General features: G+C 41.4%; 1 protein-coding gene across 3 annotated transcripts in view; it reads left to right on the top strand.

Annotated features, from left to right (window-relative positions):
• The window catches only part of PLA2G7 (phospholipase A2 group VII), a 115,137-nt gene extending 91,633 nt beyond the window's left edge, over positions 1-23,504 (top strand). For all 3 annotated transcript variants that reach the window (XM_082249201.1, XM_082249202.1, XM_082249200.1), the window contains exons 4-11: positions 2,163-2,256; positions 2,462-2,530; positions 5,318-5,465; positions 10,012-10,125; positions 12,211-12,302; positions 16,440-16,610; positions 20,325-20,473; positions 22,759-23,504. In XM_082249201.1, the coding sequence (XP_082105327.1) occupies positions 2,163-2,256; positions 2,462-2,530; positions 5,318-5,465; positions 10,012-10,125; positions 12,211-12,302; positions 16,440-16,610; positions 20,325-20,473; positions 22,759-22,871 (950 nt within the window). In that variant the 3' untranslated portion in view covers positions 22,872-23,504. The remainder of the gene's footprint in view (positions 1-2,162; positions 2,257-2,461; positions 2,531-5,317; positions 5,466-10,011; positions 10,126-12,210; positions 12,303-16,439; positions 16,611-20,324; positions 20,474-22,758) is intronic.
• Positions 23,505-26,694: the final 3,190 nt, after the last annotated feature.

Genomic DNA, 26,694 nt, shown 5'->3' with positions numbered 1-26,694 from the left:
TCAGACTCTTTGTGCTCATGGATGGGCCTCGTAAAGGGTTGTCTGCTTCTTCTGCAACCATTTCCAGATGGACCAGAAAGACAGTGATTCAGGCCTATTCCATCAAGGGTCAGGTTCCTCCTTTCCCTGTTAAGGCGCACTCTACTCGGGCGCTTAGTGCCTCCTGGGCTTCTCGTCATCAGGCGTCAGTGATGCAGGTTTGCAAGGTGGCCACTTGGTCGTCGGTGCACACTTTCACAAAGTTTTATAAAGTGGATGTGTTGGCATGTGCAGGTGCTTCTTTTGGCCGCAAAGTTTGCAGCCTGCCTTTTGAGAGGACCTGGTCCTCTTCGAGGGTGTATTGTTTTGTTTTTCAGGTGGGCTCTAGTTGTTTTGGTTGAGCTCCTGTTGCCTGGTTGGTTGAAGTTTAGCTTTGGGAATTTTTTCGCTGTTCCCATCCCTCTTGTTTAACACTGCTTTAGGATGTCTCAACGGTTATGAAGATCTGAAGCTGTGTCCTTCAATGAACGAAAGAGAAAATTGGATTTTTGACTTACTGTAAAATCCATTTCTCTGATGTTCATTGACGGACACAGCACCCACCCCTCTGCGGAGTTGTAATTCTTCTGACACTGCTTGTACCTAAACTGAGCGCCTATAGCAGAGAAAGGGAGCATACCCCCTGGGACTGCCCATGAGCGTAGCCAGACTTTTTTTTTTTTCTGCCTAGTGTCCTACTCCTGTAGGGGGCAGTATAACCCAACGGTTATGAAGATCTGAAGCTGTGTCCATCAATTACCATCAGAGAAATGGATTTTACGGTAAGTCAAAAATCTCATTATTTCCAGCTTTGGAGAGAGTTTTCCTCGCCTTTTTAGAGAGATTTCTTTTTTACTTGTGTCTATCAGACAGAAGGAGAAGGGATCTTTCTTCTAGTGGGACACAGATGACAAAAGAATAATCCGACTGGGATTTAAAGTACAGATGGACCCTAGACCACGGACATTGAAGTGTTTTAAATATTCTTAAACAGTAAAAGAGCTTTAAAATAAACCCTCACTGACTTCTGTAGCTACAGGCACTGTGGAGAAATGTGTTTAAATGACAGAGTGAAGAGAAATCTCTCAAATGGTATTACTTCCGTATCAATATAATAAAGAAAAAAATATATACCTTAAAGGCTGTGTCAGACAAGCAGCTAAATATACAGTATGCTTAAAATAGAAAAGTGTTACCTGCTAATTAGAAAAATAATGCAAATGTTTTACTTACCCCAATTTTGGTGCATGCATGCATAGGGACAACCCAATTTTGGTGCATGCATCCATAGGGACAACTTAATGTTGCATTTAAAGTAAAACTCTAATTTTGTTGGGCATAAAATAAATGAATACTTACTAAGTTAGATATGCTGTACGTTGGAAGCAAACAGCTTTGCAAACTTTTACCTGCTTCTGGTTGGTAGATACTGAATCAGAGACAGTGAGTTCTTAAAAGGAAGGGCTAAGTAGAAGGGACTGCTTTCTACACTCACAGGTTAAGCTCTTACAAGTTTAGGTTTCTTAACCAGTATCGGACCAAAGATGAGTGGATCTTTGAATAAATGAAGGACATTGGGGATGGCTGACATTTTACCCCTAGTTCTATGTGAACTTCAGGAAAAACAGCACACCAATTATACAAGCTCCTTACACAAAAAGAGCATGACAACCATGATTGCATAAAAACATGATTTTTAAGGTTTTTTTTGGCAGTTTTAAAGCTCCTATCTGGCTTCACATTTTAATGAAGAGGTAATTGTTGTTTTATAATTCATAATAGGCTTTTGCAGCATACACATATATACAGTATGCTATATGATTCTATATGATTATTTTTTTCTACAAAAGCAAAATTTTACTTTTAACAGTAGTGTGAGCTATGAACGTGAATGAAGTTGGCACAAACAAGTTTATTCAATAAAACAATGCAACACGCAAGATGCCAAGTGCAAGACATAGTAACCAGAGAGAGGGAGAATTCATCCTGTATTAGTTTGACTGCATTATGATTGGTTGCTATTGCTCGATGCACTTTTTACATTTAGTGTTTAATATTTTGCACTCTTTTTTTGAATAACCCCCAATAATGGCCAATTTTTTTATGACCACATGGCATTGATTTACTTTGTCTTCTACATGCAGGTTCTGTGACATGTCCGGCAAAGCTGAACGCACCATTCAAACCAGGAGAAAGATACCCCCTGGTCATATTCTCTCATGGGCTTGGAGCTTTCAGGTAACCTCAACTACATCAAATGAGGGGTAAAGAGGAAATGTGCTGCTGTTTTGAAAACATTTTTTCCTATTTAATCTTTCAGGCATCGACATTTTAAAAAATTTAGTAACACTATACATTCACTGTATTACATTATTTTTGTTCTCTCTGTAAAAAAAAAGTGTCTGTACTAATTAAAATTGCTAAAATTGATTTATCTTTACAGAACGTTGTATTCAGCTATCTGTATCGGGTTGGCATCGCAAGGCTTTATAGTTGCAGCAGTTGAACACAGGTAAGTGGATGCATTTAATTAGAAGGTACTATAGAAGGATTACAATAGCTTTTGGCAAAAAGTGTTTGACTATCGCATATACACAATTGCTTCTGAACATACAGTTAACCATTGAGGTAAAAAAGAATGATTTAGCATGGCTCTGCCCACTATCCTAAACTAAGGAATAATTTCCTTCTTTCTTTTTTGATATGTGATGGATAGAGACCTGTGAATACTTTCTGCTCTCTGGTGGCTCTGGTGTGCTATGCACTAGTTTAATGGAGCTTTTGGTTCCTTTTATTCCCCCCTTATCATAACCTCCTGGGATAAACTTTCTTTTATAACTTTAAGTATAACTAAATAATTTTTTTTTAGTTTTGGATAGAGTGGGGAGGGATCAGAACACCTGGCAGGCTTTTATTGCTGTACGTATCTCCGTTAGGAAGATTCACCCCTTCTGTTTGCCCTGTTTTGCCATTATCACTGTGAGTGAAAGTCCCCTCATTTTGGGTTGTCCTTAGAACAAGAATAAAGGGGTAATTTTCCAATCGGGACAATCACTGACAAACTAACTTTGGAGGAATTTCCTCTCACTTCCTGTTTTGGTTATGGGACAGGAAGTGAAGGGAAATCTCCCAACCAATGGCAGAAAAAAAATGAAGAGGGGTGTAACTAGGGTTGCACTGATACAGATACTGAACATTTGCACTTGGCAGTAGGGGGGAGTTAGAAGCACCTGTCTCCCTATGTGGCTTTCAGTAAAGCAGCTGACAGCCGCTTCTCCTCCTCCCCCTCCCACGGCTGTCAGCTGCTTTACTGAAAGCTATACAGAGAGATTGGTGCTTATAACTGCCCCCACCACCGCACCCATCAACCCCCAACTGTCCCTTGTGTCCTCCTCTGGCTCTCCGTGTCCTCCTCTGGCTCTCCGTGTCCTCCTCTGGCTCTCCGTGTCCTCCTCTGGCTCTCCGTGTCGTCCTCTGGCTCTCCGTGTCGTCCTCTGGCTCTCCGTGTCCTCCTCTGGCTCCCCGTGTCCTCCTCTGGCTCCCCGTGTCCTCCTCTGGCTCCCCGTGTCCTCCTCTGGCTCTCCATGTCCTCCTCTGGCTCCCCTGATTCCCCGTGTTCTCCTCTGGCTCCCCGTGTCCTTCTCTGGCTCCCCTGATTCCCCGTGTGCTCCTCCAGCTCTCCAGATCCTCCTCCGGTCCCTCCCTCGTTCCAGATCTGTCAGGATGGAGAGCGGAGGAAGGAGCTGGTGTATATGTCATTTAGCGGCCCCTTCCTTCTTTGAATACACAGAGTCAGTTTATGAATGAACCTCTGTCTTCTGTTAATTTATCTTCAGTGCAGTGAAGGCTGCAGAGAAAGGGACTGGGGAATCTGTGTCCCTAATCCCTTTCCTTGTCTCAAAAGGGAGATGTCAGGGGTCTGTTTAGACCCCTGATATCTTAACAAAGCCACACCCAACAGAGCTGATAACAAAAAAAAAAAAAAAGAAGAATTTTAATAAATAAATATCTAAATGTTAAATTGTAAAAATAGAATTAAAAGACCACTACACCATTCAACCCCCCCCCCCCCAAAAAAAAATATATATATATATATATATTAAATTATAATACATCTACATAAATTGTAGAAAATTAAAATTGTAAAAAAAAAAAAAAAAAAAAAGATTACTGACACAGTCCACACCTCATCAGTGCCACCTATCAGTGCTGCATGTTAGTGCCTCATCAGTGTCACCTCATCCGTACCACCTATTAGTGCCCATCAGTGCTGCATATTAGTGCCGACTCATCAGTGCTGCATATTAGTGCCACTGTCATATTACATTAAAAAAAGTATTGGAAAATCCGTATCCGCGAGTACTTGAAAAAAGTATCAGTGTAAAGTATCAGTGGCCTAAAAAAGTGGTATCGGTGTAATCCTCCCTTACTCTATCTAAAATAAAAAATGTTGCCTTTAGTTCTACTTAAAAAAAAAAAAAAAAGAATGAAAAATTATTGAAATACACTTGCTATGCACTTAGTAAATATGGATGGTATTTACTTTGTGAAATCTAAGACATCTACTTAGGAATGATTGGTCAGACAGGCTTATGTCATTGGGGAACAGAGACCTACATGTGTCTTTTTGGGCAGCTTTTGGGCTGACCAATGGCTATATGAATGAAGAAACTATAACTTTGTAAAGTAGTACTAAAGCCTCACTTTTTTTGTCATAATCACATAGGTATAAAGTAGCTGAGCAGCAGACCAAGAAATGCCTTCTGAAGGGGAGGTCCAGAAACACTCAGCACTGCAGCTTCTGGGTTAATGTGTGCTGCTTCCCTGAATTTTGGGGTGGGGAGCTGGAGTTATTCTGTAAAAGGGGTGTATTACAAGATAAAAGGGAGAAAACCTACATTTACATGGCTATATCACCAGGGTGTAGTGGGAGAAGCATGTGGAGGGAGGAGATCCAATGTACCCAGATCTTATCAAACTATTTTACATTCTCTCTAAGCTCATACAATATTTTATAAATAGGTAAATTAGTATGCCATTCTTCTAACAAGTGAATAAAAGAACATTTTTAATAATCAGGTTTCATATTGTACTTTTTGTTTTAGCTTTTTTTAAGCATATCCTCATTGGAAGCATCCCTTGTAGTATATCTCCTAAAACACATACTGTACCTAGATTATTCTTCCTCTGTTTATTGCATTTGCAAAAAAAAAAAAAAATACCGTAATATCCGTGACATTAGCTGAGCATTATAAATTGCTGAAGTATTCATTTCTTTGAATTTATTACCTTTAAACAGAGATGAGTCTGCATCTGCAACGTTTTATCTCCGGGAGAGGTCCTCTACTGACGTTTGTGAGGAGGAGTGTGACCCTCTGGAGGAGGTGTGGATTTATAACAAGGCTCCAAAACCAGGCTCAGATGAATTCCCACTCCGATTTGAGCAGGTAAGAGTTTGGATTGTTGGAAAGAAGGACACAGAGAGGCTAAGGTCTAAAGCCACCCATACATGGACCGATATTTGGTCGGTTCAGCATTAACTAGCTAAATTTAGATTCATGTATGGGCACCCCAGTTGTACATAAGTCAATCCAGCTTAAGCCCTGGTTCACACTGATGTGGTGTGGGAAACGCAGCTTTTATTGTGCGTTTCTTGCACCGGATAGCAATTGCACCGTGTTCATGCGATCCACTGTGGGTGTCAATTAAAAATTGACGACAGCCCAAAAGCAGGTCACAAAATGCAGCGCGTATGCCTGAACTGGGTCACATGGGTGTAAAAAAACATGCGATCCGGTTTCAGTGCAAACAAAAATAAAAGCTGCCCGCACCTTTTCATGTAAATACGGTGCAAAATTAATGACTAAAATCGCACCACACAGAATCGCATGTGATTTGCACAGGAATGCACTGCGATTACTGTGTGAATCATATGCAGTGTAAAGCAGGGCTCAAGGTTTTTTGTCAAAGCTTAATTGAACAAACTCAAGCGATTGGCTACCATGCACAGCTGCACCAGATTTTGCACTCTGCAGTTTTGGTAAATCAACCTCGCTCTCACATTACATATACGGTCATTAAAAGAGTCTTGAGCCTATGCAAACAAATTTTGAAAACGCGTTTAATGGTGTCCGGCTGGGTTCACACTTAGTGCTGACAAGGCTCACAGTAGGGGTACGGTACATCCCTGTTCTCCGTTTCAGGGACGAATCAGGCCTGAATTTGGACCTTAAAAAGAGCTAAAGACGCACAGGACCCCTGTGTAATCCGCTCCACAGCCGCAACAGAGATGTGTGAATCGGCTCCATTAAGAACCGTGCCCACTCCCCAGTCATGCGAATTGGATGTGGGTTTCTCTAGTGTGAACCCAGCCTAAAAATTGCTAAGGTCTGTCTACCTTAGACCACTGTTATTCAGCTGATTGGAACTAATTTCTGCCTAAATTAAAAAGAAAGGCTCCACACTGAATTTTAAAGTCATTCCAAAATACCCCTTTAGATGATAGTAATCCCTTCTCAGCTAATACAGAAGATGGGGTCACGCACGAATGATGTCAAACCGTATAGTTCCCTCTGACACGTTTCTCCCCTGATTGAGCTTAGTCATATAAGAGTGAAATGCAGCAGAGGGTCACGGCTATCTGCCTGTGACTGAATAAACTCTATGGTTTGACGTCATCAGTGTATGGCCCTGTCTTTTGTATTAGCCGTGTGGTATTGAACGGGCCGGCAACTGGCACTGTAAAAAAAATAAAATAAATGCACATGATTTTGCAGATAAAAAATGTGCATTTATTATTTTTTTACAATGCAGCCTCCAAAGCATTGCACCCATCGCAAGTGCAATGCCAACCTCCTGCAGCTCCTGTACATACAGACAGTTACTGAAATACAGTGAGAATCAATAAACTGAGAGCGCTCATCAGTTTCCTCGCAGTTCATTGAACTAAACGCCATCTGCTGCAGTGGCAGACAGCACTTCTAATTCATTCACAGAACTGTGTGAATGAAGGATGTGGCTGTGTGGGTATGGGTGTAACATGTTACAAAAGGTGAACTTTAACCTAAAAAATTCACCCCCATCCCCTGCCTGCCAGGCAAGAATGTCAACACCCTGCTCCTGTGGCTTCCTGGGATATCCACATCAGATATCCCACAGGGTGTCAGCTGAGGCATCACACTGCGCTGGAGGAGAAAGGACCTGGTGGTTTGTTATCAGGGGGCTGGCTGAAGGACCAGGAAGAGACAACCACCTCCTGATGACAAAGCTAGGAAGAATACAGCGTGGGACCTAGGGTGAAACAGGGGCGAAGTTCCTCATTAAAGCAGATTTTTGCTTTGTACAGTAAAACCTTGGATTGAGAATAACCTGGTTTGAGAGCGTTTTGCAAGACAAGCTAATTTTTAAATAAATTTAAACTTGATAAACAAGCGATGTCTTGATATACAAGTAACATCACGTTACAACTGAGTATAAAAGAGGAGAGAGGTGCCTAAGGGGACCAATATGGTTACATTTAATGAAAGTACAACATTTAGCAACTCACATGGTTGATGAATAAAACAGGCACATCTAAGTATGCAGGAATCCGGGGTAAAGCTGCCCACATAGACCGTCCACCTCACCGCCATCCCTTCCACACTGCGCTACACGAGCGCTTCAAGACTCACTTTCAGATCGACTGCTGACTGACAGCGGTGAGAGCCAGCAGGGAGGAGGATGGTCTATGTGGACAGCTTTACCCGGGATGCCAGCATACTTAGATGTGCCTCTCTTAATCATCAACCATGTGAGTTGCTAAATGTTGTACCTTCATTAAATGTAACCATATTGTACACTTCTCTTTTATATTCTGTAGCTCCTGCTGGATTTTGCTTCTAAATCCCCTTGTGGAGGCTGCCATTGATGGAGGTTACACAACCTATCACATTGCTAGAATCTTTTTATATGGACTATAAACTGAAAGATTTATGAATAAATAGTTGTGGAATGAATCCTCTGAGTTTCCATTATTTCTTATGGGGAAATTCGCTTTGATACATATAAGAGTGCTTTTGATTACAAGCATATTTTTCGGAACATATTGTGCTCGCAATCCTAAGTTTTTTTTTTTTTTTTTTTTTTTTTTTTTTTATAATGAGAATACAAACCATATCCTAAACTACCTTGATATCAGTGAATGGGAGAGGAGTCAGCTAATCATAGACGAACCTCAGAGATTGAATGATAGAGCATCATGGCAGTAATTAAATGTGTATACACTTACAGTGCCTTGAAAAAGTATTCCTACCCCTTGAAATTTTTCACATTTTGTCATGTTACAACCAAAAACGTAAATGTATTTTATTGGGAATTTGTTTGATAGACCAACACAAAGTGGAACAAAATTGTGGAAGGAAAATAAATGATTTTCAAAAGTTTTTACAAATCAATATCTGAAAAGTGTGCAATGCATTTGTATTCAGCCCCTTTACTCTGATACCCCTAACTAAAATCTAGGGGAACCAATTGCCTTCAGAAGTCAATTAGTAAATAGAGTCCACCTGTGTGTAATTTATTCTCAGTTTAAATACAGCTGTTCTGTGAGGCCCTCAGAGGTTTGTTAGAGAACCTTAGTGAACAACCAGCATCATGAGGCCAAGGAGCACTCCAGACAGTTCAGGGATGAAGTTGTAGAGAAGGTTAAAGAAGGGTTAGGTTATAAAAAAAATACCCCAAGCTTTGAACATCTCACAGGGGAATTGTTCAGTTCATCATCCGAAAATGGAAAGAGTATGGCACAACTGCAAACCTACCAAGACATGACTGTCTACCTAAACTGAGAGGCCGAGCAAGGAGAGCATTATTCAGAGAGGCAGCCAAGAGGCCCATGGTAACTCTGGAGGAGCCGCAGAGATCCACAGCTCGGGTGGGAGAATCTGTCCACAGGACAACTATTAGTCATGCACTCCACAAATCTGACCTTTATGGAAGAGTGGCAAGAAGAAAGCCATTGTTGAAAGAAAGCCAAGAGAAGTCCCCTTTACAGTTTGCAAGAAGCCATGTGGAGGGACACTGCAGACATGTGGAAGAAGGTGCTCTGGTCAGATGAGACCAAAATTTAACTTTTTGGCCTAAAAGCAAAACACTAGGTGTGGTGGAAAACTAACATTGCACATCACCCTGAACACACCATCCCCACTGTGAAACATGGTGGTGGCAGCATCATGTTGTGGGGATACTTTTCTTCAGCAGGGACAGGAAAGTTGGTCAGAGTAGATGGGAAGGTGGATGGAAGCAAACACAGGGCAATCTTAGAAGAAAACCTGTTAGTCTGCAAAAGTCTTGAGCCTGGAGCGGAGGTTCACCTTCCAGCAGGACAATGACCCTAAACATACGGCCAGAGCTACAATGGAATGGTTTACATCAAAGCATTTTCATGGGTTAGAATGGCTCAGTCAAAGTCCAGACCTAAATCCAATTGAGAATCTGTGGCAAGACTTCAAAAATGCTTTTCACAGATGCTCTCTATCCAATCTGACAGAGCTTGAGCTATTTTGCAAAGAAGAATTGGCAAAAATGTCACTCTGTAGATGTGCAAAGCTGGTAGAGACATACCAAAAAAGACTTGCAGCTGTAATTGCAGTGAAAGGTGGTTCTACAAAGTATTGACTTAGGGGGCTGAATACAAATGCATGTCACACATTTCACATATTTGTAAAAAATTTTGAAACCATTTATCATTTTCCTTCCACTTCACAATTATGTGCCACTTTGTGTTGGTCTATCACATAAAATCCTAATAAAATACATTTACGTTTTTGGTTGTAACATGACAAAATGTGGAAAATCTCAAGAGGTATGAATCCTTTTTCAAGGCACTGTATACAAGGTACTTCTGAGAGCATTGCCAATGTTACATGAGAGTATCATTTACAAATTTTTATCTTTATAACTGTGCTATGTTCCTTTATAAAATCATGTGGATCATAATCCTTGGCTTATTATCTGTAGGTACAGAAGAGGGCAGATGAATGCATCAGGGCTCTGGACCTTCTGCTGGATATCAATGCTGGCAAACCGATAACCAATGCATTACCGTCCAATTTTGACTGGCTTCTGTTAAAGGTTTGTATAGTGAAGTGACATAGGCTCTGGTGTAAAGAATTGCAAGCACCTTCCTACCTAGAACCAGCATTGATCAACTTTGATAAACAAATGCAGCTGCTTTTGTCATCAGTATGAGCCCCTGTTCACACCGATGCAGCTTGGAAATTGCGCTACTTTAGTGTGATTTTGAAGTTGCATATCAGTGCGATTTGCACTGTTGATTTCATTGCGGCTTGCGACTTCATTTACCAGAAGTCTATGCAAGTTGCAGAAAATCGGTAAAAAGTAGTGCAGGAACCTTTTTCATAATCACTGCGACATGAGTCGTGGCGATATAAATGGTTGCATTGATGGCAATGGGTGCTACTTGTCATGCGATGTGGAACTGTCAAATCGCATGACAAGTTGCACCAGTGTGAACGGGGGCTAAGACTCTTTTAAGATCATTTTAAAATTCACTGACAGGTGCATTTGACCTCATTCTGACTTGCATTTCAAGCTGCTTTTGCATTGCAATAGACTAGTATTGGAAGAGAAACAGTTCTGAAGTGAACAAAAAGCCCATCAACACCGTTTCTTTGAGGTTTTTAATCATGAGCCAATACTGATTGATGTATAGCTTTTTTTTTTTTTTTAAATGTTTATTTTGATTAATTTCTTTCCATAAACACAAACAAAGATACAATAAACAAAGGCACCATTGAAGAGGATAGTGTTGGTAAAGGCCCCTTTCACACTTCTGCGCATTGGGACTGCAAAGTCGCATGAAAAGTCGTACCCTATTATTTCCAATGAGTATCTGTGCGACTTCAAGTCGCAGTGACTTCAAAGTAGTCCCTGCACTACTTTGGTCCAACTTTGATGCGACTTGAAGTCTATAGACCTCAAGATTACACAGCCATTGCTTTAAGTCGCGACATCGTGGCAAAATCGTTAGCTGACATCGAAGCTCATCCCTTTGATATGTAGATAATGAAACCGGATGGATACAAAACTAACCGTGTTACTTTGACTCTCTGTCTGCAATCTGAGCAATGTTATGGAGGGTACACACAATCCGAAAATCGGATGAAAAATACTGCTTTTGAAGTAATTGTACGATAATCTGATCCTTAGTACACAGCTTTCGAGAGACGATCACGGCAGCTCAAATGATATTATCCAATCGGACAAGCACCAAAATGTTTCTCATTCGATATCTGCTTGTACAATTTTCGTTTAATCAGTACAGTTGTTGTTTGAAAATACAATACAAATACACTACAACACATGACATCACTTCTGATTTTTTACTCTTGTCGTATGAAAATTTTCATAACTGCATTTTTGATAAGCGACTAACATGCAAATAAAAACCCGGATGATCTGTCGTCCAATTCACACCATGGCATTCTTGATCTCAGGCGGAATCGCCATAATTCTGCCTAGGATTCCGAACCGAACCAAAACACAGGATCCCTGTTACTTCTAATGGCACCCCAATCGCAGCACAGTTTTGCTGAGATTGTCGCCCAACTAATCGCGGCAAAATTGCGCAAACAGAATCGTGGGATGCCTGTTGTCCAAAGAGGTTCCTATGGTGACAGGCATCCCAGGATTCTGTTTGTGTGATTTTACCACGATTCATCAGGTGACAATCGCAGCAAAATCACTCCATGATTGGGGTGCCATTGAAAGTAACGGGGATCACAAGCGTTTTGCGGCAATTCCGCCCGGGACCTGGAACGCCATGGTATGAACGCAGCCTTAAGTTCAGTGGTTAGGCTAGGCTGCATTTTTACAGTGTTACGACTTCCAAGTAATTTTTGAGCATAGAAGATAAGGTAGTAGGACCTATATGATTGGCCGGAATCTTTCATTAATTCAATGTTTGGGAGTGTAGCAGGGGAGTGTGGGAAATAGGTTTAAGAGACACAAATCCTTCTAAGCAAAACTAGCGGAAGCTGAATGCGCAATGTGCATAAAGTGACTTTCAGAGAAAACATAAACTTGTTTCCGCTAAAGAGCTGCTAGTTGATAAAACCTCAACTACAAGATAAAAACAGTAGGGAGAGTGGCATTCTTTCTGGTTGACATTTTTATGTTTGGCTTTTTTTTTTATAGGACTCGATTGATATGCAGAGAGTGGCAGCAGCGGGACACTCCTTTGGGGCAGCTACAGCAATCAAAGCACTTGGGAGGGATTCGCGATTTAGGTAAGGACGTGACTGTGTCTTACAAGTTTTCTTTAGACTTTTGAAACTAAGAACACACAAGAGGGGGCTGCCGTGCCCGTGCAAATGCAGCACGCAAAAAACCCAACCTTGCCTTCTTGCACAGTTGTACAGGCTCCTTTCCTCTACTGAATTTGCTTTCTCTTTTTTATATGGTAGGAGAACTTTATTCTATTTTTTTTTTTCTTTTTTATTACAGGCTGACAAATGCATAACCATTTAAAAAAATACTTTTTTTTTCTTTTTATGAAGTTATTATTGTTTTTTATTTAAATACTATATTGTATCCAACAATTACAAATTATATACATATTGCACTGCAGAAGCCACTGCAACCTGAACGTGGCAGAGTTCATCTGCAGGCTGAAGGCTTCTATTTTCTAGAAGAATTCCAGGTATGGTATTTTGTACATTGATCCAGCTTGGGTCAATGTAACTTTGCATTTACCATACATGTGGGATCTATCTAGCAGCAGGAAATCTCTGTAGTAGACACCATTATGACAGTAATCTCTGCTGCCTTTTATGTCTCATGCTGAACAGCTGCCCTGCTGCATTCTGCACACAGGAGGTCGTCCGCTGGGCCCGAGCACCATTCAAAGAACGCTTTGCCTTTTCTTGATGATTGCAAAGCATTTTCTGATTGGACAAGATAAGGTGTGTTGTCACTGCCCTGCCTCTCCTCTTCATCCAATCGGAGAACACTTTGAATTCATTAGAAAAATTCAAGGTATTCTCTGTAAGGCACCTGTATTAAGAGGCCGACCTCCTGTGTTCACAACATAACCGATGGCTGTCAGTAACAGAACTGAGAGCCACCACCCACACAATGTGTTGGGCATCCTGTTTATGTACACTTTCTGGGCAAAAATGGGTTAACGTGTGATATTTTGCTATGGGCGAAAACTGGAACATCCAGAGGAAACCTATACAAATTCCATGCAGACAGTGCCTCTATAGTGGCAGCTGAAATTGGACATGTATGGGTCACATGCTGGATTAAAGAGGAAGTAAACTCAAAGGCATAATGTGTACCTATAGGTAAGCCTATAATAAGGCTTACCAATAGGTACTGTAAATATCTCCAAACCGTGCACCATTTAGGAGATATTTGCATTACATGCAGCCGATGACATCATCAGTGCATGCACTCCGAAGGAACAGCCACCCATGTCGTTCCTTCAGATACCTGTGCCGTGAGTGATGGCTCCCCCGCTCATGCGTGGGAGTGATATCATCACGGCTCCAGCCTGTCACACAGCCAGAGTCTGCGGACCCGGAAGGAAGACCAGGTAAAGATAGACGCTGCCTCCAGCGATTGCATCGCTGGAGGGCTTCCTTTTCAGGTAAGTTTCACATAATGTGCTAGCATGCGATGCATGCTAGCACAATATGCATTTACCTTGCAGATCCGGGAAAAAAAAAACCACCAGTGGTTTACAACTACTTTAACTCTGGCACAATGTATTGCGGAGTAATCACCACCCATATGTCCCATATCGCCAAGTGCCTTGAAAATACTCAGGATGCTACTTAACCACTTCAGCTCTGCCCCCCGCAGTTTTACTGCGGCAGGCAGCCGCTCCTGGGCAAAGCAACGTAGTACTACGTCGCTCGCTCAGGAGACTCTAGGGGGTGAGCGCGCACTACTGCCCCCGCTTGTCAGCTGGGGAGCCAGTGCGTGTGACCGGCGGCTCCGATGGCTGCCGGCCACTTGCCATCTCCCGCAGCTGAGAGAGAAGGACAGACGGCTGATGTAAACACAGCGGTCTGTCATTCTCCCTGAAGTGATCACAGAGGCTATGTGATCCTGCTATATAAGATTGCATGTCTCTGTAATTACTTCACAAGCCACGCCCCCTGAGTTAGAATCACACCCCTAGGGACACATTTAACCCCTTGATCACCCATACTGTTAGCCCCTTCTCTGCCAGTGTCATTATTACAGTAACAGTGCATATTTTTAGCACCGATTACTGTAGTAATGTCACTGGTACCCCCAAAAGTGTAAAAATGTCAGTTAGGGGTCCAATCTGTCCACTGCAATGTCGCAGTCCCACAAAAAAAATCGCAGATCGCTGCCATTACTAGTTAAAAAAAAAAAAAAACAATAAAAATGACATAAATCTTTCCCGTAGTTGGTAAACGCAATAACTTTTGCGCAAACCAATCAAAATACACTTATTGGGATTTTTTTTTTTTTAACTAAAAATATGTAGCAGAAAATAAATTGGCCTAAAATGTTAAAAAAATTTGATTTTTAATTTTTTTTTTTTTTTTTTTTGAGAATTTCATATAAAAGAATGTGAAAAATATTGTTGTTTTTTCAAAATTGTCGCTCTTTGTTTGTTTAGAGAGCAAAAAATAAAAATCGCACAGGTGATCAAATACCACCAAAAGAAAGCTCTATTTGTGGGGAAAAAAAAGGACGTTAATTTCCTTTGGGTACAGCGTCGCACGACCCCGCAATGTTCCGCTAAAGTAACGCAGTGCCGAATCGCAAAATAGGGCCTGGTCATCGAGCAACCAAATCCTCCGGGGCATAAATGGTTAAGTTACTTTGGCCTAACTCTGTAGCACTTTTCATGTAGTTGTAACCGTTTATTCAGCTTTAGTACAATTATATAGCACCCCTTACAGGATAATAAAACCATATAGCACACTAGCAATCACTTCACTAATCCTTGGAATTTCACTAAGGTTATTCTAACACACATATTTTAATAATTAGGAATAGCTAATAAAACCCACAAAGCCAGAAAGACTTTTTCCCCATAAGTGAAATACCCCAAGCTTTTATCGCTTTTATAATTTTGGTTTCCTAATTGCAGATTTATTTGACTCTTGTTAAATTAACAACCTCAATTTTGACAGCCCTGAAACACAGGGGTTATGCACTTATGGAACTTGTCATGGCATTGAGGGATGCTATTGGCCATACTTCCAGGAGGTTCCTCCCTAATAGGCTCCACCCCTAAGTCAAAGGTCTTGATTATAAGCTAGAGGTCCTTGGTTACAGACTCCACTTTGGCATAAACTTCCAACCACTGGGAGAATGATGATTTCTTGTCCTTTAAGGATCTTCTCCTATAGGATTGCCCTACCTTTTGAGCCATATTCCTAGGTTGTGTGTGCTTTACCTCTTGAAGGTTGCTGGCTTTTAATATTTAGGACAATGCTGAAATATACAGTGGCAAGAAAAGTATGTGAACCCTTTGGAATTAACTGGTTTTCTGCAGTAATTTGCCATAAAATGCGATCTGACCCTCACAAAAATAGGCAAAACACAACGTGCTTAAGCTAGTAACACACAAACCGTTCTAATTTCTCCTGTATTTATTGAACACATCCATTAAACATTCACAGTGCTGGAAGAAAAAATAAGTGAACCCATAGACTAATTACTTCAGTCAAAGCTAATTGGAGTCAGTAGTTTGCACACCTGAAGTCCAAATAATGAGTTCTGAAGCGTGGTTTAGCCCCCATTCACATTGGCGCAATTTGACAAGTCACCGCACTGATTTCCAACAGTAGTTCCCGCACTACTTTTGGCGTCTTCAGGGGGACTTTAATAAACATCAGTGCATGAACCTACACAGATGTCTCTCAAATCACCCCCAAAGTCGGACTAAAATGCAGCTTTAAAATCATGCGACTTCATCTAAAGGTCCCACGATTTCAAAGCCGCGTTTAATGTGAACGAGGGCTTAGGGCTACTTTGATTGCTAAAAGGCACGCAAACATTTCAAGTTTACTATTTATCAGAAGCACCAGCTGATGTGAACCCTGTCTCAGAAGAGGCAGCTCTCTTAAGACCCAATTAAAAATAGTTGATCTGCAAAACCACTTCACAGAGCAGGTAAGTATAACATGTTGTTTGTTTTTTTTTTTTTTTTGCTTAAAGAGACTTTAATATTACTTTAAGTGGTCAACACAAAGGGTAACATCTTTGTATTAAAGTGGAACTGAAGTCTTCTTATAATAGACTTGGAGCAGGCAGTCTATTATCGCAGAAGAGACATGCAGATAGTACTATGCCCTTTATAGACAGAACCTCTGTTTCTAATGCAAGAAGCCGTCTAATGACGCTGATATTTTGTCTGCTACCTGTTGTTGTAGATGTGGTGTAGCCCTGGATTCCTGGATGTTCTCTCTCAGAGATGAAATCTTCACTACAATCCACCAGCCAGTTTTATTTGTCAACTCAGAAAAGTTCCAGTGGGTGGAAAATGTCATGATCATGAAGAAGATGGATTCCACCAGTGTGGAGAGGAAGATGATTACCATCAAGTACGTTTACAGCAACTGCAGATCTATATTGACCTGCTTTTAGCCATGCCACAATAAAAAAAGCTTCACGCGATTAAAAAGCCCAGTATGTGAATAATGCTGCTCTTATAAATATGCACAAAACAATATAGTCCAAAATCTTCTTCCTCAAATACGTTATTGTGCTTATGCAAAATGCAGGATTCCATAGTGGTGATTCATTCATGCTCTCCCATCTTCCCTCTCTCCTCCAATTTTGACATCTAAATCAAAATCGGTCAATACATGCCTTCCTCTTTAAAGGATATACTCTTCATGGGTCTTGTAGATGGGATCATACACCTGCAAATATTCCCAATAGATTGGGACCAAACTTGTTATTATGGGGTCCAGTCATGTGACCGAGAGAGGCCGACTTCCAGTGTACAAAGGCCAAGCAGGCTCCTCCCCAGCGAGCTACAGCGCTTTCAGGCGCGGCTCTTTCTAGTCTCCTTGTGAGAGAAAAACTGCCTAGTGCCTGGATGTGCTTAACCACTTGCCGACCGCCGCACGACTATCTACGTCGGCGGTCAGCCCCTCACAGGCAAACTAACGTAGGGCTACGTTGCTTGCTTGTGAGGGTCTAGGGAGCGAGCGCGCGCCCCCGGAGGCGCGCTCCCGCGTGGTCACGGACCCCCCCGCGCGTGTGACCAGCGGACCCGATGTCCGCCGGCCACTCGGCGATCGGCGGTGGAGAGGGAGAATGTCAGGCAGCTTGTGTAAACAAACTGCCTGTCATTCTCCTCGCTGCAAAGACACTGATCACTCGGATCTAGTATGTAGATCCGTTGATCAGTGTCCTTACAGCTAGAGCCACAGCCAATCACAGTAGAAACCACGCCCCTAGGGACACACACAGCCCCTCCCTCCCAAATAAAGTTAACCCCTTCACTGCCAGTGTATTTTTACAGTAACAGTGCATATGTATAGCACTGATTACTGTAGAAATGTCACTGGTAACCCCAAAAGTGTCACAAATGTCAGTCAAGGGTCCGATCTGTCCGCCGCAATGTCGCAGTACCGCAAAAAAAATCGCAGATCGCCGCCATTACGCGTTAAAAAAAAAAACAACAAAAATGACAAAAATCTTTCCCTTTGTTAGTAAACACGATAACTTTTGCGCAAACCAATCAAAATACGCTTTTTGCGATTTTTTTTTTTTACCAAACATAGGTAGCATAAAACAAATTGGCCGAAAATTTTTAAAAATTTTGATTTTTACATTTTTTTTGGGGGGAATTTCATATAAAAAAATGTGAAAAATATTGCTATTTTTGCAAAATTGACGCTCTTTTTTTGTTTATAGTGATCAAAAAATCGCACAGGTGATCAAATACCACCAAAAGAAAGCTCTGTTTGTGGGAAAAAAAGGACGTCAAATTCGTTTAGGTACAGCGTCGCACGACCGCGCAATTGTCCGTTAAAGTCACGCAGTGCCGAATCGCAAAATACCCCCTGGTCGGAATGGGGGTAAAATCTTCCGGGGCTTAAGTGGTTAAGGGGACATTAAAAATACAATTATTCTGCGGTGCACAATGTACTGTGAGTGCATTTTATATATTTTTAATAAAAAATGAGTTATTTTTAGAGGAAAGCATTACAATGGTTTTTTTGTTTGTTTTTCGAGCCACTAAAGGAGAAGTATGGCCAAAGCTTTTTTTTGTCTGTACCTCCTATGGATCTGCACGCCTATGATCTGTTTTCAGCCCACAGGGGGCTAAAGGCCGCTGATGGCTGATGTCACTCAACCAATTCAGGCTTGAAAAACCTGATGCCTGGACCAGCACCTGTCCCAGCTTCACAGCCATCTACCAAGAGCCTGAGCCAGCCCTCCCTCCCCCTTCACAGCCCAGTTCTCCAGTGAGCACTGGAGGGGAGAGCAGGGAGCCAGAGACTGACTGTCACGGCTCTCTGCTCAGAGTGAGGGGGAGAGCTGGGCAATCAGCGGTGTTTTATTGCTCACTTCTCGCTGTAGAGGCAGCGTGGACAGATGATTGATGCTACAGTGCATTCCCCTATGGAAGTATAATTGTTTATTTCAATACCAAAATTCTCTTTTAACCTCCCTGGCGGTCTGATTATTTCAGTATTTTTAAATGTGGTACATTGTTTTGCATTGAAATCTGTTGTTTTATATTGTAGGCCTGTAATTCTTAGAGGGAAAAAAAACATAAAAGTGAATAAAAATGATTAATAAATAAAAAAAAAAAAAGAGGGGGTGAGAGCCTGGTCATGTGACATCCCAAAGTCACACGCCGGTGTTCCGTGAGAATTGCCTACCCGTGAGAAAAACCTACATTCGTCACTTCCGGTTCACGGCAGTGTGTGTAACGCAGCGGTTACATTAAAACAGCTGTGCTGCAATAGTAATAATATCCGCTCCTGTCCCTGTCACTTCCCTGATCTCGGCTAGTAAATATAAAAGCGGCGGCGGGTGTGTGAAAAGATAAATCACGGAGCCGAGAGCCGCTTTTATATTTACTAGCCAAGATCAGGGAAGTGACAGGGATAGGAGCGGAGATGACTCATATTGCAGCACAGCTATTTTAACGTAACCGCCGCGTGGGTAGGTTTTTTTCACGGTACACCGTGATCATTTCTTACTAGTGCGCATGCGCACTAGTCAGCTCCTCAGCTGTTCCATTACGTATCCGGGGCTGTGAGCATGCGCACTGCTGCGCTGCTCAGCTGTTCCTGGCCGGAAGTGACGAGGGTAGGTTTTTCTCACGGGGTAGGTAATTCTCACGGAACACCGGGCTTGCTGTGTTAAAAGCTGAGTTCACCAATTTTAATTTTCCGCCATCTTCCTCCAGCTCTCCAACTGACAATCCATATAAAGGTAATGGGCAAAGAACTAGACGAAGAGTTTGCAGGAGCCTTACCTTGCATCCATGATCCACTGACATGCATTAACGTGCATTTATTTTTTTATAAGGAGAAACCTAGCTTTTAACGCAAACTCAATACCGCGACCTGCATTTTATAAATGACATGCAAAATGCAGGCCTCAGTAGTGAGTAGAACTGTGAAGTATAATGGAGGGCAGATGGCTGTAAATCCCCAAATCTTTTGTGTCATTCAATGTGAGCGATAGATGGAGGAGCCTTTTTTGTTTCTCTTCCACCTTGCCACATACTTATCTAATATTGAATTACATTTGTTTGTATACAATATAGAAGTTGTCTTGAATAGCATTAGATATTTACATGGTTAGTCAGGCAACTAATGCTGTCCATATACTGTATATGATGTTTATGACCTGTTCTTGAACAGATTTAGACATATATTGTATCTGCCCATTTGGTAACCAGGCAGATACCACTTAAGCTGGAAGGTTATCGTATGCAATTCAATCTGACTTATCAGCTGCTTGCTTTTCCAGGTCACTGAAAGTAAAAAGAATAGTGTCAGGCAACTAGTATTTCCAGGAGTACAGTCTTAATTACAGGTTTCCTTTAAGATTACCATGTTACATTCTGTGTTAGATTTACTAACAACTATCTAGTATGAGGACCTGCCCCATGGAATTAATTGAATTCTGAAGACAGGTCCTTGCATTACATAATTGTCAGTAAATCTAACAGGGATTTTACAGTCAGGTTGTTAAAATGTATGGGCAGCCTAACAATACTATGTAGATTACAGTGATGTTCTCATTTAGTTTGTCTGATGGAAATGTCCTATTTCCCTGTACAGAGGCAGTGTTCACCAGAGCTTCCCCGACTTCACATTCCTCACTGGTTACCTGATAGGAAAACTATTCAAGTTAAAGGGAGAAATCGATCCATATGTGGGGATGGACATTATTATCAACGTGACTTTAGCTTTCCTACAGCGACATCTTGGTGAGTATTCACATAGAAACCATATATGCTGTACATGTCAATAATAAATTTATTTATATATATGTATATATATATATATATATATATATTATACACGTGTGAAGCTGTGATCAGTTTTTTGCTGTGGCCCATATAGACTTAATTTGAAATAAATAAACTAATAAACCAATATTCTGGAGATAAGTTAAATCCCAACTGAACTTTTAGTATAAATTAGCTAAATATATTCCAGGTACATCACACAAAATGCATGCAAAGTTTAAGGCTGGTCATACATTATTCCATTTTTTTTGTTCTACCAACAGGTTGAACAAAACAAATAGTGACCTAATTCCCCCATCTACACACTCAGCCCATATGAAACTTGTTTTGGGAGTGGGGTGGAAAGTTCTCTTTTGGAACACAGCGTTTTATACGGTTGGTAGCTGAGGCTACATACAGTTTATACAGTGCACACAGCGGCCACATCTAGTAGTGAAGGTAATATTTTGTTTGGACCAGCTTGGTCCAAACAATTTAAACTTTGCTAAAAGTTGGAAATCAGCTTTAATGTTTTACGGGTAATTCTTTTCTTTAAAGCAAGTTGTAGCATGAGTGGAAAAGCCTTGCCCTTGCTCTCTGTGGGGAAGCAGTCACAGAAGGGACTGGGAAACACCACAAGCAGAGCGCAGCCATTTACACAGAGATTTGTATTCTATGAAGAAATTACAATACAATCTCCAACTCACTCATTTAGAGGAAGATTTGTATTCATTCATAGAAGGCAAAGCTCTCTGTGAATGGCTGGGCAGCACTCAACTTGATTTTGTTCCTGGGAGTGGGGTGAGAAGTTCCCATCCCACTGGTAGGGTTTTAAACTATTTTAACCTGACTAAAAGCTGGAGATCGGCTTTAAACATTTTTCTTTTGCATCCACTGAGAGACACAGGAAGTCGGGTTATACTGCGTCTACGGGCAGATTGGACACTGGCAGCCAAATATAGATGAGCCCGGGGTATTCCCCCCGCCCCAGCGAGATTTTCATTCAATTAATTTTTTTTTATTGAATCCCCCCTGTACCAGGTGCCCCAGCTCACTTTCTACTAACAGGTTGGGGGAAGCGTGCAGGACATCTAATAATGCTGCCGATGTCTACAGCCTGGCCTCATGTTGTCCCCTGCTGTTAGTGTCTCCCGCCTTGGGAGTCCACCTTAGCTAAATTCTCTGCCCTCTTGGCTAAAGCTTTTTTATGGTCATGCAGGACTTTATGACCCAAATAGCCCGGTTATTCGCTGACTTTGATTGCAAAGACCATTGGTGCATTCCCGCACCTTCCCTAACAGATATCTTGAGAACCCATTCTGACCTTTATTGCTTTAACTCACTTTTTTTCGTGTGTCAGCACGCTCCATTAAGGTTGACTAATGTTTGGTATTGCCTTAGAAGGCCATACCTGGACCGCGCTGGATCAAAGATTGAGAGCTTGCCTTGAATGTGACTTTTGGCAGTAGGCTCTGCTTGTGCTGCTTTTCCCAATTCCTTCTGTTCTATGTTAGTTATCTGCAGAGTACTCTGCAGGTCCAAAGGTGTGACCCAGTCTCTGGAAACTCGTTCTGTAAGTAGTAAAATGGATGGGATGAAATCATGGTGTATAACCTTCATGCACTAAGCCCTGTGTGTGTTTATCACAGAGGACCTCCACATTCAGGGCAGTGGCACAGCCTCTGGTGTGTTCCGTCTCTGAAACCTTTCAGTATAAACACTGATGGTAACATTTAAATCAATATCTTCTATTCTATTGTAGTACGTCTAAAGAGCTGAGCTAGTGAAACAAAGGTACAATTGGGCTTTAATTTCAGCACTAAAATCACTTAAAACATTCTGGCTTGAGTCCGATACTATTTTGTTTTGGATATAGCAGAGAAGGGTTAGAGACTCGTACTAATTTTTGCCATCTTGGTTCCTGTTGTAAGAGAGGTGTAAGTGATGGGCAATCTCTCCAATAGGGGGCAACAAGGAAAAATTAAGAAACAATCTTCCCAAAATAATTTTCTACTCTCCAAATACAAAAATGGCTGGATTTTTTTTTTTTGGTTTAGGACCCCCATTCAGGTTTTTACTGCTGTGTTACTTGTTAGTAATGTGAACATGAAAGAAAGTGTGGGGAATCCCTCCAACAGAGACAAAGAAACAATAAAAGAATCGCAGTATTGAAGTGTTAGAGCCTTCCATAACCAAGATCACTTTTTTATGAAGAAAAAACATTATTTTATGGCTTCGATTGATATTTTCTGTCTGCTAAACAGGTCTCCAGAAGGACTTCAATCAGTGGGATCATCTCATTGAGGGTGAAGGAGAATTTGTCATCCCAGGAACGAATCTTGATCTACCTCCAGCACAGACTGAGAACTCCAAATGACCTAAAGTGATAACAAGTGACCTGCAGCCTATTACCTCCTCCCTACCATGGGAGCATTCTACTCTGTGATGGCAGAGAGAACTGTGCCTCGTCCATGGGACACCCTGACACCCAATACTAGTGACTAACTACTCACTGTGCAGGAATGAAAGACTTTCCATAGTCTGTGATTTAGTGTTAAGAAGGACATTTATTTTTTTAAATTTTAACTTTTTTGTACATGATGGGTTTTGGCTGGCTGTGGTGTAAAGTGTTGAACTTCTTATATAGGGGTGTATTATGACTTTTTAGCAACATCATAGGCCAACAAGCACCATGCCCTGTGCTGCCACTGTATGCTGCTTTGCTTTAACAGTGTGAACTATACCACCTAAAATCATTTTATGGTGCTTTTCATTAGCTGTGAGCTGTTTTCCACACACCCGTTTTTAAAGAATACATAGACCATGCCTTCCTTCTCTCCCTACAGCCTTCCTTAGCATTGTAAAAGTAAAAATGACCAGAATTCAGATGAAGAAATTGCTGGACCTTGCCCTTGGAGCTCTCAGGTATTCATAGCAATAGAATCTCAAACAGCATTATCTCCAAGTCAGGCTATACATTTTGTGGTCCTGTGGGCTGTATAATGAGTTTTGGGTTTACATTGCTAAAATGGGTTTAGGGACAAGGCTCATTATTGCAATTTCAAGTGGAACAAAACCCTTCTGCAGCAAAAAACAGCACAATTTTAACTTAGATCTTCAGTTGCCGTAGTTCTGCACAGATGACCAGCTATGACTCCAGCCATTTAAGGGCTTATAAGCTTATAAATGTAGTTGAGAGCTGACATTAGCAAACTGGCATCTGTGGGAGTTCTTACCAGAGGCATGCCTTAAATGTAGTATATACAATGCTAGGAAGAATGTCAATAAATGCACTGCAGAAAACAACATTGGCATGTTTAGGGACTTAATAACATTTTTTGAACATTTGCAACTTGAGCTTTGTTTTGAGAAACAGGTAAACCAATGGGTTTAGTTCTGTTTTAAAGCGTTTATGATCTTAAAAACATAAAGTAATATATTGCAGCTTACCAGTCCTAGAATGTGGTGGCGGCGGCTGCATTTTGTTTTTATCTGGCTTCCCCCCCCTATTTATGTCCGGTGATCCTGTCAGTAACACATCTCCTGTCCTAGGGTGACAACGCTCACTTTGCAGTACTCTGCGGAGAAGCAGCATTGCCAACCTGGGCTGCATTTATTGTTTGAGCTACAATCAACCCCTACTCTCCTCAACTCTATTACACAAAGGGAAGTTGTTTTCTTGTCCACAAAAGAGAACTGGGAAAGGCTGATGACATTGCCAGAGGTTTCAGTTCAATGTACAAAAAAGGTACAAGCACATGGGATATCTGGCTAGATCAGGAGAAATATTTAGTTCTTGCCCAAAATTTGTACATCTAAAAACTTGTAAGCTGAAATATAGTAAATCTTTGTTCTTGGGTTAGGATACACTTTAAGAATTACTGTAAAAATGTGGAAACCACGGCAACAACACTACAAGCTTGAAAACAAAGACTTGGTGCTTGTGTACATATTTTTTATATAAGAATACAGAAAAGATGTGAATAGATGTGGATCAAGTTGTCACAGTGCCATACTTATGTCAATGGATTCGGTGACTAATGGTTTGTTGTAGAGCATGCAAAAGGATATTGAAAACATATGAGGATAGATTTGGTCTTTGTACTTCCAGATTCTCCTGATGATTAATCAGTAGATGAGGTGTACAGCAGTCTTTGTAGCTGATAATTGGCTAGTGTGAGGGGTTTTTCAGTTTAAATACATAAAGGCACCTGCAGAGCTGGCACTGTATTTCCATCTTCTGTGTAAACAATAACCAGGCCTGTTTATGATGCTTGGTGAGATGATGTCTGATCCGATGCAGTGCTGCTCACAGAAATCAAATCTGCAGTAAATGTACGGTTGTGCTGCAGCACCTGATTTTACAAGCAGGTGATATTGCAAGATAATTTAATAACTGCTCCTGTTTATTGTAAATATAGATCTTTAAAAAAGATGAATAAAATCAAAATGCTTGCATATACTCTTTAGTTCCTTTAGACCAGCCACACATGATTTGAATCTCGGTCGGTTCAGCAGAAACTGGCCAAAATCCAAACCATTAATGGGCAGGCCTCATATACCAAGTTGATCGATCAATTTGAGTACAACCAGCCTGCCGGATTAACTTGTCATTATTGCAAGTGGCTCCTATAGCCGTTAACAATGATCACTGTCTTCTCCTGGCGGTGACGGCGTCCTCCATCTGCTCCCCCCCGCCAGGCGAAGGCAATTGCTCCATAGGAGGGATTCCCCTGTCAGCACTGTTTTGTGCAAATTTCTGCATGGGTTGCAGGAGAGAAATTTGCACTGTGTATGGCCTGCCTTAGTCTTCTACTGATTGCATATGCAAGCAGCTACCTTATCTCGAAGTGGGAGCCCAGTCAAACATTCTATCTTCTCTGGCTTCCATAATGCAAAATGTGTTCCCCCTTTATAGGTCAGCAAGGGGAATGCACTATAAGAGATTTAGAGAAATGTCAGAGCTTTGACTTGGAGCTGGTTTGGGTAGCTTATTTTACCAGGTTTGATGGATCCCAATGTATCAAAAGGCTTAAAAGTACTAGTAACCCTATACAGGCACAGCCATATCTCCTTTGTATTTACTATGCCCTCCACACGGACCTCAAATACAGTCCAAACCCTATTCCCAATTTCTGCCCTCGGGTGAGTTAGGCAGTGTTTGCGTACATTTTTTGCTGGGCATCAGTGCTGCAGTATTCAGGCATGATATAAGGTTCTGTAGGAATGAATGGGAGAATAATCTTGGCTCTCCTATTTATAACTTATGAAACTCATTGTCCAGCCTGTGTACTGTAGCACAGGAGCCTGGCCAGAAATAGATGTACCAACTACCTTGACTGGCAAAGGGGCAGGGCGGTGAACCCATGCTGCATTTGCTGTGGGGGCATACAGCATAGGAGGAGGTGGAGGAACCTATATACAGTTATAAGTGAAAAGAAAAATGGTTATATGCAGGCGCACTAGAAGCTGCCCTTTTATCAGAAGGGTATGTTATTTTTTTTTTTGGAACTCTATGCTATTACAAGGATGGCAGGTTTGGTCATTTTTTACTGAAAAGCTCCGGAAGAATACCTCTATCAGTTATTTTATGGTAAGGTGATGTCATTGTGGACCTGTAACACATTAACAGAGCTGAAATTTTGTCTGACAAGCTCTCTCTCCTGCAATGATAATATAGAGCTGTTACCCACTACCTAATATCAGGTGAACATAGGAAATTAATCTGCTGTATATACATTATGGCTTGAGAAAATGAAACCGTGTTGTGTGGATGTTATTGTGTGAATTAGAATAAACTTTGAAAATGTATTTCTGAATTTTGAATCCAAAAATTCAGGTCCCTGAAAGGCCCTGTGCTGGCATGCTTTGTGTTCCCTTTAACTGAGTCTTGCATCCCCATACACGTCTGTGGAAAAGAAAATCCCCCTTAATGCAGGTCAAATCAAATTTTTAATGATTTCAGAAATGTCTCAAACTGATGTCATTGACATAGGCTCTCATAGTACAATTTCACTTTATTCGTGGAGGTTGTTACTAGGGATCGACCGATTATCGGCAAGGCTGATATGCACTTTCCCTGATATATCGGAATCTGCCCCTGAGGCTACCGATATTGCCGATATTTAGGGAAAGTGCATGCACCGGGTTGATGCCTGCAGCTAGAGGCATCACCCTGGTACCGGTGTCCATAGCCCACG

The sequence above is a fragment of the Pelophylax lessonae genome (assembly GCF_965119305.1).
Source record: "Pelophylax lessonae genome assembly, chromosome: 3".
In the NCBI taxonomy this organism is placed as follows: domain Eukaryota; kingdom Metazoa; phylum Chordata; class Amphibia; order Anura; family Ranidae; genus Pelophylax; species Pelophylax lessonae.
Note: the sequence above shows the minus strand (reverse complement) of the source record. Positions and strands in the feature narration are given on the sequence as shown.